This window comes from Amblyomma maculatum, chromosome 11 (genome assembly GCF_055883805.1).
Source record: "Amblyomma maculatum isolate TAMU_Amacu chromosome 11, ASM5588380v1, whole genome shotgun sequence".
NCBI classification, from domain to species: domain Eukaryota; kingdom Metazoa; phylum Arthropoda; class Arachnida; order Ixodida; family Ixodidae; genus Amblyomma; species Amblyomma maculatum.
In genome coordinates this window covers 24,473,075-24,487,796 of record NC_139354.1, presented here as the reverse complement: position 1 = coordinate 24,487,796, position 14,722 = coordinate 24,473,075, and the positions used below count along the sequence as shown (strand labels likewise).

Genomic DNA, 14,722 nt, shown 5'->3' with positions numbered 1-14,722 from the left:
GTGGAGGTATACCCATGACTTGTAACTAATGATAGAGCGAAATCTGTGAGTGTGGCAGCGATATCGTCTTTAACGCCCGCTTTTAAATCCACGGTTCTATCACAAATTTGATAATAATAATAAAAAATACGAGGGACTTTAGCGACTAAAGTAGTGAAAGGCGAAAGTCTGAGTGCCACATTTTGCTACGCAACTGGCACTAGTTAGTAATTATTTATAATTAGGCATTATTCAATTAGGTATGGAGTAGTTAAGTAGATAATCGATTGCTCAAGTTAGTCTTTATTAAGTATTTGATAAATTACTTCATTAGGCTTTAATTAGTGATGACATAACTAGTCGTTAATTAGTAATTGATCCTTGATTGACATATGGCCATATAAGGCACGCATTCGCGCATACTGTGGTGGTGCTCTGTGATTGGTCGAGACCTCTATGACTTCATGCCGCCTCGTCCAATCAGAGCCGCCGCAAAAGCGGGACACATTTTGTCGACGACAGCATAGCCATTAAATGCTTTCACCATAATAATCGGTTCACACGATGGCAAAGGCGCAGTATCTGTCACGCTTGTTTCACGCACAGCACATGGACGGTTTCGCCTCCATCGAAACGCAGCCGCCGCGGTCAGGATCGAACGCTCGCTGAATCATGCTACTGTCATCCTCACAGTAGGTAAGGGGTTCCCGGCGGAGAAAGGATTGTTACTTTTCTGATGACTTGGTCAGGACGATTGACCAGTAGAATCCCGTGGTATTCCGTGGAATGTCACATAGGACTGGGACACTTCTCGCGGATACTCGCTGCTAACGGACGCGAAGACACACTGGCGAGTCATTAGCATTTGAAGGCTTTTACCTTAAAAGAGACAGACAGACCATGTTAACATTGGGGTTCTAATGTGAATTGACTAATAACTAAGAGCATAGCTGGTAACTGCTCTCCGCCGCGCCATATTCCTCCAACGTCGATTAGGCGCGCCAAATGGAACTGTTTGGTTTGTTTTATGGGGCTCAATGCTTAAATGCGTGTAAGCCTGTGAAAAGCCACAGCGAAGGACCCTGGTTACTTTATCTCCACTGAATTTTTTTTCCCCACTCTCACCATACTGTCATACAGTACACGGATGCCTTGCGTTCGTCTTCAATGTAACAATGCCGCCGAGACTGGGAATGAATTCAGGCCTCCCCGGCTCACCATGCGAGTGGCCTAACCGCTGCGCAGTCGCGATGAAGTCGAATAAGAAGCCTCAGGCTGCTTTCATGTATGAAGGAGCACTGAACAAGGGTAAATGGGGTACGCCTCAGTTCGCAGGTCGAGCCAACGTTTCCACAAGTGGACCAGGCTATCCACAATTTCTAACTTCTTCCAAAGCTTCGACTGTAAACGGTTGTGAATTCCTGGTGCAATTGAACAAATATTTGTATATATTCAGACTATATTTAGAAACGCCATTCTGCGCTCGCAATCACCCACCTGGAACATTCTTTGAATCTGTTCTCTTAAGCTAATTTACAAAGTTTGACAGAAAGCATACATAAACTCAGAACGGTTTCATGTGTTTTTCGAGTGCGTTCAGTAAGCACGCAGTGAGTAATAGATAAATTTTAATAAAACAATTAATGCTATACTAGATTTGTCTGATGTGATGACGAGTCGTGGGATTTCACGGAATGAGGGCTGGACTCTGCAAGTAACCGGGATGCATTAAGCAGTGGTGAGTCATGTTAACGTGTTCGCACTTTCATGCTCGTAGAGCATGCGCTGGAACAGGCGACCGAAAAGAAAATAGGTTTGGGAGAGGCAGCTCATTTAGAGGAAACATTTAATAACTCTAGTGACTGGTTTTGGCTTTTTCGGCAAATTGATGTTAAGATCAGAGTTGGTGTGAGCGATCGTTTATTCGCCCATAAATCCGACACTTACGTCTGGGCTAAGGGTTGGGCGCTGAGGCATTTGAAGGGGCGTCCGCGCTAAGCAACAAATGGCTCCGGAAATAAAGATGATACGGTTGAGTGTGGGTAAGTGGGTGTTCCGTCCGACCAAAAAGAAATGCAACAGAAATAAAAAACACCGTTTACGTGTCGGTGTAAAAGTAAACCATAAAATTGCAGCTCGGTAACAATAACAAACTCAGCATCGTTGAACCTGGATGGACCATATACAAGACGGAATTCCTTCATTTTTATTGAAAATATGTAGCGCCGGAGAGAATCGGTTACGCTGAAAGTCTGCTCTTTAGCATTTTGGGTGGCAGTATGATTCAGCGCTGTTATATCATTTCAAGCTAATAAGACAAACAAAAACACAATAGAAAATAAGATCTTGAAACATTTTTATTTAGCTTGGTGTTCAGCCACTAGCGCACAATTTGAGCTTTAAGAAATATTGTGCAACGTCACATCATCTATTTCAGAAAAGCACACGAGAAAAAGCTAACAAAAACAATTTCAGGTTTTTGAACAATGCTTTTTGTGGCAGTAGCGCAAGATTAAAAAAGTGGTCAGTTAACTCATTAACTGAAGTGTATATAAAATGGAAATTGCACGTGTAGGTGCCTATTAGTACGCCATACTTGTTCGAGCTGATCAAAAGAGGCTAGGCTATCAAAAATTGTGCATTTCACTGGGAATAGGAAAATGGCGCAGTAGAAGCCTGCGCACATCCCCGTACAGCAGTAGACGCGTGACTCAATGGCGGACGTTTCCCGTCGGCCCGGCTGCCTAGCTTCGGCATCGACAACCAGCTGCAGCGAGTACAGAAGCGGCAACAAACAGGGCAGGCAACATGAGACATACTCCATCTAAACATCTGTTTCGATGGCCATCGCTGTGCGGGAACCGTGGGCGCACAATTGTGTTGCGTGAGTGAAGTGCAGAAAGCTTGCTGGCTCACAGCGCTAACAGCGATCGCCTTTTAGGTATTCTGAATAAATAAAGCGGCTAATGATAGTGTCCAGCTAAAATAAGTTGACAAGTGAACTAAGTTTTTTTTTTTTTTTTAGAGAGATGGAACATTCTTCAACGGCTTTCTGGCGCCTGCTGGCATCGCATACCAATAAACCAAAACGACAATTTATTACTAAGAAAACCTATAAAAATTAGCATGCCCGGCGGGATTCTGCTAAACACCTGATGCCCCAGAGTGCTAAAGGTCGACAAGCGAACCTTAGTTTGCCAAAATAATGTGCACCATGATCCAGTCTGTCAGCAAGTTTATGAAGCTTGCGCACACAACACCTGCTTTCAGATCCGTTTCAGTACAAAGAAACTGTATTGAGACTCTGGAGGAAATGAGATTCACCGCAAGAGTTCAAATTTCACTCGCAACTGGTCTCTGTAAACGTAGCCGCCCCGCGTTAGGTCGCTTAGATTAAGCGACGGGGAGTCGTAGTAATGAACAGGATTTAGGCGATACAATCCTAGCGGCATCTGCAGATTTTGTGATGAACGCCATGGTTTGACTTCGATTTGGCTTTCAGCGCCTCCTTCCGGGTGTACGACACTAAGCTTCATTCGGTGCTCGAGCGGCCACTGGACAATGTGGTCCACGTCACCCTTATGTAGTTTGGTCCACAAATGCAGCGTCACAGATTCGTTACCTTTAATGAGATAAATTCCAGGTGACAAGCAATAGCCGCGCAGGCAAACACGCTCGCTTTCGTAGCAAGCCCAACCTTGCTTCTCCACATTTTCTTCGAGTGACGCCACGCCTTTCACAAAAAACGCGCAACATTTTACTTGCAGCCTAATATAAGAAAACATAACTTTAATTATGTCCACTGTCTTCTCACTGTTTTCCTCCGCATCAGCTTTCGCAGACTCGATGGCAGCCGCAAGCCTTGAATGCTGGTCATCGTTCTGTTTTCTCACATCCACTAAATCCCCTCGAAGCGTTCCCCCCAATGCAGTAACCATACTCGACAAACTGTTTATTGTCAATCGCTTCCTCTCTTCATCAGACGTAACTATTAGCCATGTTGCTTGAGACAGTTCGCTCTTGAGCGTTTCTGTGTAGGCGTTTAAGCCATGTAAGATTTCGTTCAGTCGATCACCCTGTGCGGTTCTATCAATCAGCAGCTGTTTCAGAAGAACCTTGATTTCACCTGCTTGCTCTTCCAACGTTCGCCTAGAAGTTATCAAGGAGAGTGCTTGGTCCCTGATTAGAGTCTGCCTGTCATCCTGTGAGGCAGGTGTTCTCAAGGTTTCGCAGTTAGACCTCAGGTGAGCGCACACCTCATTGCAAAGAACCGAGGCCGAACACTTGGGGCAGGGAGCAGTCTGGTGTCTACAGTCACGCTGAAAATGTTGGAAGATTTCCGAGGCTGGCATTACAGATGTGCAACCGTTTCTTTCGTTCCAGCACTTAACCTGCAAAGAGTGAAAATAGTAATAGAGGCTCAGTTTAATTATTTACTATACATATGCAATCTCTAAAACCACTCCGCCGGGGTGGCGCAGTGGTTACGGCGCTCGACTACTGCTCCCAAGGATGCGATATCAAATCCCGGCCTCGGCGGCCGCTTTTCGATCGAGGCGAAAAGCAAGGCGCCCGTGTGCTGTGCGATGTCAGTGCATGTTAAAGAACCCCAGGTGGTCGAGTTTTCCGGAGTCCTCCACTACGGCGTTCTCATAGCCTGAGCTGCTTTGGGACGTTAAATCCCAGAAACCAATCTAAAACCGCGAAAGCTAGAAGGTGCGGATTCCAAGGCTTACTTGGTCGATTGTCTGCAATAACTGATCGACTGAGTACGGTATTTGAGCTATATCTAATGACATTTTACAATATATCCATCATATATTTCGAGACAAACTCAAATACACTGCTGTCTTACTTTATGTATGAATGCCCACTTGGGCAATTTTCCACCCTGGTCAATGTGCACTCACTGGCGTACGCTGAACACAGTCCGCGCAATAAATTTGCAATTTTTATTAGTTGGACAGCGGAAAGTAAATCTTAATTTACAGACGCAAACGGCTGGTTCTGTCGTTAATAGTGCTCTCACCCCCCCCCCCCCCCCCCCCCCTCCTAGTGACGTGCGCCGGGATAAGCCATCTGATAATAATATCCTGCAATATAACGCACAAGTCTGGTTGGTTTCTGTGGTTTAACGTCCCAAAGCGACTCAGGCTATGAGAGACTCCATAGTGGAGGACTCCGGACATTTCGACCACCTGGGGTTCTTTAATCTGCATAACGCACAAGTCTCCATGACTTGGCATGATAAAACGGCTTATCTATTCTCGGCTGCTCGTAATGCCATCGCTCATATGGCAGAAAGGAGAACAATGTAACACTGAAATAATAGACCTAGACGACGAAGTTGGTTGCCTGTAATCGAGTTCGGATCGCTTTCGGACTTCGGTAGTCTTCTAGGTTCAGGGCATTTCCTGAACTATGGGTCCCCCCGGCACTGTGGGTTTTTATTGGTACTGCCGCTTTTACTTCTTTTGCAGGCCACAGGATCTCTGTTTCCAGGTTGAAATACATACATAAGATTATTATTTTTTTTTGTCAGTTGTGGTTAACTGTGCGGTTATTATCCTGTAACTTTGTACTCCCGCCCTACCTTTTAAGAATTGTCTCCCTAGATATATGCCTTATCAGGGCCCTTTGCATAGCCTGTCCCTTTGTAAGGTGTATATGCACCAAAACCGCTTAAGTAGTGACTAATCACCTTCCCGGTATAGTAGTTTTCCTCGTACTGCCGCTTTTACTTCTTTTGCAGGCCACAGAATCCCTGGTTCCAGGCTGATAAATACATACTGAAGAAATTTTTTCTTTTTTATTTTTTTTATTTTTGTTTTTCTTGCACTTCATGACCCACTTTCTTCTCACTCATCCTCTCCTCCCCACTCCTTCACACCTACTTTCTTTGCACCCACTTTCCCCTCCCCAGCTTTTCTTCTTCGGAAGCAAAAGCGTATTTAAACCCCTGCCAGTGATGATCGCTATGCCCAGACGAAGACAAGTCCACTTGTCGAAACGTTGGCTCATCTGCGAACTGAGGTGTACCCCATTTACCCTTGTTCAGTTCTTTGTCGATCGATAGAGGGTGACGTAATAATGTGTCCGAAAATATAATTAGGCCAATAAATAGATTAAATAATTAATTAGAGGCGAAAATGGTCTTATTCGCATGGCTTGGCGACACATTTGAATGTATTAAATACTAAAATAGTTAAATAAATTGGCCAATTAAGGTAACGTCAAGGATGTGACGTCACGCAACCTGAAGTCGAGCCTAAAAAGGGGGCATACGAAGGGATTGACGCACAATTTCAAAGTACAGTCGAGCGCGATTTGAAGGTTATCGCGCGAGCGTCGACCGGGTACATGAACAGCGCCATGGACTAGAATTCTCTGCCGAGGCGAGGGAGGTATTAAGCCAGCTTCCCTCACTCTTTTTGCTGTTCCTTTAGTAGCCGCCACTCCCTGCTGGGACATCACTTTCATTTTTTTTTTCGTTTGGTTCTACGAACAGGCAGTTATCGTTGTGAGCACGAGGTATTCTTCGGTATTATCTGAAATGGGACACTTTATCGCAACAAATGGAAAGCTTAGAATAGAGGGAAAGGGCGGTGAGTTTGTCGCGGGGGTGATGCTTGTTACATGGAACAGCGAACGAGGGAGAGAAGAGTGCGAAATCATGATTTTTCCTGTTTCAAACCCGGCCGCATGGTGCCTGGAGTGCAAGGCTGGTCGAAGCTCGCGCGCTAACCTTCAAATCGCGCTCGACTGTACCAAAGATTAAAGTGGGTAAACAAGAAGTGATTTAAGCAACTAGAAGCAAACAGAAGCAACCAACAGCAGCATCCATGCTTTCGCATTACTCCAATGCAGATTCTGCACTGCTCTAATTTTTTTTCTATAAATCACCAGTCGGGCATATATGTATTGGTTGTAAGAAAAGTGACTGTGTTAACAAAATATGTGAAGGCCAACATGGCCCGGTTATACCAATAACAATGAAAAAAAAAAAGGGTATGCAACAAAGTTAAAGCAAATTCCAGGAAATGTGTCGTGCAACGACAGTAGTAGTTCATTGAACAGTCAAAGGGAGAAGGAAGCTGTCACAATTATGCCTTTACATGATAAAAATATGCTATGCAAAGGTGCGGTCCTAAATATTAGTCAGCTGTCGCTAAAGAACGTTGAAATGCGTTCTGTTCGCCTTATCAGCTTGGGCACAGAGGCGTCATTGTTAGCCAATATATCAGGCAACCACAGACACACGAGTTGTTATGATAGGGAAGAAAACACACACACACAAAAGCCGGCGAGTTAGTCAGGGGGGTGATGCCTGTAGCCCGGAAGAGCGTAGGATGGCAAGAAGGCAGCGCAATCATTATCTTCGCAGTTCCAAAATCGGCTTGAAAAAGCCCACCGCATAGAGAAACATACTTACCTATGCCCACCGGTCGAAGCTGCCGCGATCACCTTCTTACAGTTTGCGACTTTACAACCTAGCCTCCTCGCTCACCTGTCGTTTGAGCAGCTCCTCGGCTGGCCATTCCCTTTGTTCGACGTCTTCTTCTGGACACAGCAGGCCATCCAGAGGACAGACTCTCTCTCCATCCTGAGCGCACTGGTCATAGCAACTCTCGCATAGAACATGCCCGCATGGAAACAGCGCTGTCTTCGTCCGCACCAGTCCGCACGCTGTGCATATCCTGAGCCGTGGAATAGGCTTCACGAAGGGCAGCGGCCTCCAGTCGAGCTCGGCGGCGAACCCGACAAGTCTGTAGGGCGCGCATGCGGAAGCCATCCTTCACTGCGTCGTCGTATCGCACTGTCTAGAAAAGACACGCTTTAGCACTGCGAGAGTACACGTATCTTATCGGCGAGTCAGGTGTAGGGGGATTAAGAACTGTGGAATCAGACACACAGTCGTAGGAATAAGAAATGAAATGTGCTGAGTTCGGATAATTTGAAACCGAAACTAAAAAAGAAAGGGGGAGCATAAGCTTCCCCTCAGCAGTGCACGCTAAGTGCCTTTAACACCGGCTTCTCAGAGCGCGGGTTTTTGAAAATTTTACTTGTTTCAATCATCTCAATTTTAAAATTATTTATTATTATTATTATTATTATTATTATTATTATTATTATTATTATTATTATTATTATTATTATTATTATTATTATTATTATTATAACTGTGACAACAGTACACAAATCAAACATACGTTAGTAAGTCATACGCATCACAACGCGTTTCCTGGATGCACCTCTCGCTTGGTAGTAACGACGCGGTCATTACACCCGCCACCGCTTCGGCGGTGGTGGACGACGGCTGTTGTAGCGGCGCGACTCCCTCTTCTTTTTTTTACCTTGCCTATTTTTTCCTTTCCTTTATTTTGTTCCTCAGACAGTGTCTAAGAGGAAGCCAATTGGCTAAAGCCTAAAAGCTTGACGATGCCTTGGCCCCCTTTACAAGTTTTTTTGCATCAAGAACAGAACTAAAGACAACACTTCGGTCAGTAGCGGGAATACAACCTAACAAACTTATTAAACGGGAACATTGTACCTCCTTGTACATAGACTAAATGACACAAGATTGTGGATGCACGAAAGAAAATGTGGCTTCTTGTAACACGTGTAGGCTCTCAAGTCACAGAAAAATTTAAGTGCAAAGCTCGCACGACAAAGCTCAAAATCAATACACGAGAAGAAACACCAGAACACAGAAACAATTTTGTATACAACTACAAGCGTTACATACAATTTCCATATGTAATCTAAAAAACTCGGATTGGCGATTCAACTATTTTATTGACACCATGGCTATAACATACACATCATTGAGTCGTGTATGAAATTGCAGAAGTAACTAAAAAGCGTCTGCATTCACATTTAAAAACAGTAAACGATTTGTTCAAATCGATGCGCATTCCACAGTTTTTCAATAGTTTGGTAGACTGAAAAGTTAGTGTTTGGCGACCATAATTAGTTCGTGTCATAGGCACTCTCCTTTTAGGATCCCGTGTCGGCACCCCTCCGCGGTGGGCTCAAACCCAGTTTCGAACCTCGCAGCCTGCAAATGTGGTTCATATTTGTCTTGCAAAGGTACTTCCTTCGAGCCTCAATTGCAGTGCTCCCTTTGAGCCTCAACTGCAGCAGTTCTAAAAAAAAAAGGCCACATATGGGCTTCTGCCGCACGTGGCGGGCTTATGGTTCTCCGATTGCGGAATGAATCACTGTCCCATCGGCGCAAATATTTGGGTCATCACCCCTTTCCCAAGCATTTCACCCCAGAAGAGCTGAGCACCAGGCCCGGGGAAAGCTTGTACCCATTGAAAAACCGGCGGATGCCCGGCGGCACCAGGGATCGAACCCGGTGCCACCCGAATGCGAGGCGGATTGTCTACTACAAGGCCACCGCTTCGCTCTTCTGTCAGCACGAGGCAGCGGAGGTGGCTTCGCTACAGAGCCAGTAGCAGGCCCGTGTTTTTTCTTTTCTTTCTTCCTACAGCCACAACAACAACGACGCTTCGTGGTTCCTGGCCCTACGGGGTTTGGACTGGTAGGTCACTGCCGCTGGCGGCGGCGGCTAGCTTGACACCGCATTTTTATCTGTTGTAGGCCGTCATTGCATCCGCTACCGGTTCGATGGTTGTTGCGACGAGCGTCTTTCTCTCCCTCTTCTTTTTCTCTCTTCTCTACTTTCTTCTGTCCGCACGTTCCCCCGCCGGGGTGGTGCAGTGGTAAGACGCCCGACTACTGTGCCGGAGTACCCGGGTTCGAACCCGACCTCGGCGGCTGCGTTTCGATGGAGGCGAAACGAAGAGGCGTCGTGTGCTGTGCGATGTCAGCGCACGTTAGAGATCCCCAGGTGGTCGAAATTACTCCGTAGCCCTCCACTACGGATCCTCTTTCTCTCTTTCCACTTTCACTCCCACCTTCCTCCTTTCCCTTATGGCGCGGTTGCGGCGTCCACAGAAAAACAAGTGAGACAGTTACCGCGCCTTTCCCTTCCTTAACCTATAAATAAATCAGTTTTTTTAAAATCGGAGGCAGCGGAGGGCCCCGCCGGGGCGGTGCAGTAGTAAGACGCCCGACTACTGTGCCGGAGTACCCGGGTTCGAACCCGACCTCGGCGGCTGCGTTTCGATGGAGGCGAAACGAAGAGGCGTCCGTGTGCTGTGCGATGTCAGCGCACGTTAAAGATCCCCAAGTGGTCGAAATTACTCCGGAGCCCTCCACTACGGCTCCCCATTCTCTCTTTCCACTTTCACTCCCACCTTCCTCCCTTCCCTTACGACGCGGTTGCGATGCCCCGCCGGGGTGGTGCAGTGGTAAGATGCCCGACTACTGTGCCGGAGTACCCGGGTTCGAACCCGACCTCGGCGGCTGCGTTTCGATGGAGGCGAAACGAAGAGGCGTCGTGTGCTGTGCGATGTCAGCGCACGTTAAAGATCCCCAGGTGGTCGAAATTACTCCGTAGCCCTCCACTACGGCTCCTCTTTCTCTCTATCCACTTTCACTCCCATCTTCCTCTCTTCCCTTACGGCGCGGTTGCGGTGTCCACAGAAATCAAGTGAGACAGTTAATGCGCCTTTCCCTTCCTATAAATAAATCAGTCAGTCCACAGAAAACAAGTGAGACAGTTACCGCGCCATTCCCTTCCTATAAATAAATCGAGGCAGCGGAGGTGGCTCAGCCACACAGAGTCAGTAGCAGGCCCGTGTATTTTCTTTTCCTTCCTCCTTCAATCGCAACAACAATAACGACGCTTTGTGCATCGCGTTGCGTACCCATCTGGCATGCACCTTAATGGCGGCAATTTATTTCATTGAAATGCTCTCAATTTCTGGGGTATCTAAATTAGAGGAACAACCTCGAAAATTTTGGCTTCATTGCACCCTTCCCCAATTCATTACACGCCTTTATTTTGAACGTGGCGTGCTTGAAAATAAAACTGATTCATATATAGGAAGAAAAAGGCGCGGTCACTGCCTCACTTGTTTTCTGTGGACACCTCAACAGCGCCGTAAGTGAAGGGAGAAATGTGGGAGTGAAAGTGGAAAGAGAGAAAGAGGAGCCGTAGTGGTGGGCTAAGGAGTAATTTCGACCACCTTGGGATCTTTAACGTGCGCTGACATCGCACAGAACACGGACGCCTCTTCGTTTCGCCTCCATCGAAACGCAGCCACCGAGGTCGGGTTCGAACCCGGGTACTCTGGCACAGTAGTCGGGCGTGCTTGAAATTCCCTTGGGAGGCCATAACTTTGTGACGTCATTACCCGGTCGACCAATAAAGATTTTTCATCACGAATATATCCAGCACGCTGGTGCTGACTCCTACAGCGGCTACTACTACGTTAATGGTTGTTAGTCACGCATTTTACCATGCTCAAAACAACAACGCTACAAGTGACACGCATGATCACCCGCATCACCAACAGGCGGCATGACATGCGCGAAGAGGACACACTAAAACTAGTTAGAAACCTGGTAGTGAGCCGAATTATGTACCGCCTGCCCTACCAGTGCCCCAACAAGAGTGAAATACAACAAGCGGATGCCCTGCTACGCAAAGCGTATAAGACGGCGCTCCGATTACCGCGCAACACGTCTACAGAAAAGCTCATGGCGCTTGGATTGCAAAACACATTCGAGGAACTACGAGAGGCGCAGCTTGAGTCGCAAAAACTCAGGCTGCTGCAGACGACTGGAAGAGCGCTCTTACAGAGACTCCGATACTGTGAGCAGATGGGAGAAATAGCGAGGACGGTAACGATCCCCGACGAACTTCGCAAGTCCCTCAAGGTAGCTCCAATCCCGAGAAACATGGACCCTAACCTCCACCAAGGTAGAAGAGAAGCGAGGACCGATTTTATTCAAAAAACATACGCTCCTCAAGACACGACCGTGTATGCAGACGCGTCCTCGAGAGGAGGACACTACAAAATTGCAGTGGCCACGGTGGTCGATTCGTCTCTACGCGAAGTGACCAGCGCCTCTATGTGACCCTGCACAGTAGCAGAGGCCGAGGAAGTAGCCGTTGCTCTAGCGGTGGCGGAGGGCTATAGAGCTGGGCGGTCGCTAACAATACTCACGGACAACAGCCTGTCGAAATTTCATGAATGGTAGGATTGGTCGTCACGCACTCCGTATAATCCTCGAAGCGAGCGACAGAATTAAAAACCACGAAGAAAACAAGACCAGACACAAAATTATGTGGGCACCGGGGCACATGGGGATGGCAGAGAACCAAGAGGCTGACAGGATAGCTCGAGCATACACTACTTTCCGAGCATCCGACGGGTCCGCGGAACTTTTGCCAGCACCCAAGGCATACTCGGCCATACTAGAAAACTATAGAGGAAGAAGAATGCGATATCCCCCACCGCACAGTTCTCTCACCAGAGAGGAGGCTGTCATATGGAGACAGACGGGTTCATACCCAAACCTATACATGCTAAACAAAATGCACCCTACCATATACGCTGGCAGATGTCCGTGGTGCGATGAAAGACCAACACTATATCACATCACATGGGCCTGTCAAACCATAGATGTGGTCCCCAAAATTCGAAACCCGAGTGCGGAGCAATGGGAGACTCTGCTGTCCAGCGACCGCTGCGAAGACCAGCAAGGTCTGGTACAGCGGAGCCCAACGGGTGGCAGTAGCCAGCGGAGCGTTGGACTGAGGGCAACCGGCCATTGTGCAAAAGTGGACGAAGTTGACGAAGAAGACTCTTGTGGATTCAACAAGCAGACATCTCTGAAGACGTCCCAAAAGCCGCCAAGTAATATAGGGCTAAATAAAGTTTTTCCTTCTCCTCCTCCTCCTCGACCTAAGAAGCATGTATGAGAAAAATGGCTGCAGCGCTCTCTCGATATCCTCCTCCAGTCTAACAATCTCGTGCGCCGCTGTCGCTCGTCGCATGCTGCCCAGTGGCAGTCGTGGACGACCCGGCCGTCAAGGGTTTTCCTATCAACAAAGTTACGCATTCCGTTGGTGTCTTCGCTTCGCACTGTGTAATCAGTCCATGCTAAGGACCCCCGTCTTGTTCGCATGTCTCGATGCTAACCAGACAAGACAAATTTATGCTTGCCGCAGACTGAGAGGCCGATCGGCGCCGTTCCAAGACACAGGTGCAGCTCACCACGAAGGCCTCGTGGAAGCGAGTGCGGCTCCGACAGCGTCGCACAAAGGACGAAACTTGAGCCTTCGGAACTGCGGTCTCTGAAGAAGATAGCGCTGGAGCGAGAGCGTAGATGCATCAACAGGGTAAGGTACAATCGCCTCAGCCGATTGTTTACTAGGCCGTCCCAGTAAGCAAAGTAGCAATTGCCATTTTAGGGATCTCGCTCGCGTAAAAAGGAAAAATCTGCTCTTTTCTCAGCGTGAATAACTTTATCACTTTTATTATCAGTGCAGGAGCTAAAGTAAACAACAACAATAATATATATATATATATATATATATATATATATATATATATATATATATATATATATATATATATATATATATATATATATATACAGATTTCATTTCAGATAGTATAACTACTCTTAATGATGAATAGTGGCAGCAGCATTATGTGCGTTTACTGTACTTCACTTGTGTACCTTTTTGGGCTGTTCAAGTAATTGTACGCACTAATCAGACACGCTTATCAAACACAAAGCACCACATTTACTCTTTTGGTGAAATCGCTATGAAACCACTGATGCCTAGGCAGACTCGTCGGCCTAATCATCCCCATGGAGGTTTCACATTGGTTCGACCAAGCTTTAGCTGCGGCGAGGGGGGGGAGGGGGTATAGTTTGAAAACTAATTTTGAACATTTTGTATGCTCTGTTCGCCGGATAACCTTTTATGAGGATTACGTTCACGTGTTACGACCTGTCTGCATTTCAGCAGAGTGAGATGAGTAGGCTGTGCCAGAACATGCGCTTCAGAGAACGCTGCAGAATCGCAAATTGCGCAAATGCTAGTCAAAGATTGTGTAAATTACGAGCACACCGGGTTCTTAAATTACTGGACTGATTGCACAGTGTGAAGCGAAGACAACAACGGAATGCGTACCTTTGTTGATAGGAAAACCCTTGACGGCCGGGTCGCCCACGACTGCTACTGGGCAGCATGCTACGAGAGACAGCGGCGCACGAGATTGTTAGACTGGAGGAGGATATTGAGAGAGCGCTGCAGCCATTTTTCTCATATCTTAGTGTTCTTATCAAGCGTGATTTTATCGGCGGGCTATATTTTGTTTCCGTGAAAAGGCCCTCTCTTGTTCTGGCCTGGCATACAATATCGATGCCGAGGGCCGATTGCTATGCAGCGATTTGCTGCTCTTTAGGAAGCCATGGCGACTAATCATTGTGCGCCTAATACTGTCACTCAGCGCATCAGTTACTTTGAAAGCATGGCTAGTTTGTTAGACTATCACCAACATAAAGAGTTTATGGGTGACTTCAAATGCCCAGGTCAGGCCCAGGTCTGCAACATATGTGTCTGGCATGAAGAAGATTTATTATTAGCACCACGTCCTGCACAGAAAAAAAAAGTATGATGTACCAAGTCCTCCTCTGCGCAATGACATTAAATTTACCGTTCTCAACGGATATTTGGGGCGTTTACAATAGCCGATTCAAAGCGATAACCTATCCAGGCCTATGTGTGCATTGGGGTTGAGCTTAGGGCAGTTATATGTGAGGAAATTGTCCATTTTTTATTATTTCGCGATTTTTCGCATCCCGCTAA

General features: G+C 46.9%; 1 protein-coding gene across 1 annotated transcript; it reads right to left on the bottom strand.

Annotated features, from left to right (window-relative positions):
* Positions 1-2,328: 2,328 nt before the first annotated feature.
* On the bottom strand, positions 2,329-7,956 carry LOC146173168 (uncharacterized). Its single transcript, XM_084583796.1, has 2 exons — positions 7,487-7,956; positions 2,329-4,370 (listed from the first exon to the last, which is right to left on the bottom strand). The coding sequence occupies exons 1-2, from the start codon at positions 7,769-7,771 to the stop codon at positions 3,300-3,302; spliced, it is 1,356 nt and encodes a 451-aa protein (XP_084439922.1). The 5' UTR covers positions 7,772-7,956; the 3' UTR covers positions 2,329-3,299.
* Between the last annotated feature and the right edge of the window lie 6,766 nt (positions 7,957-14,722).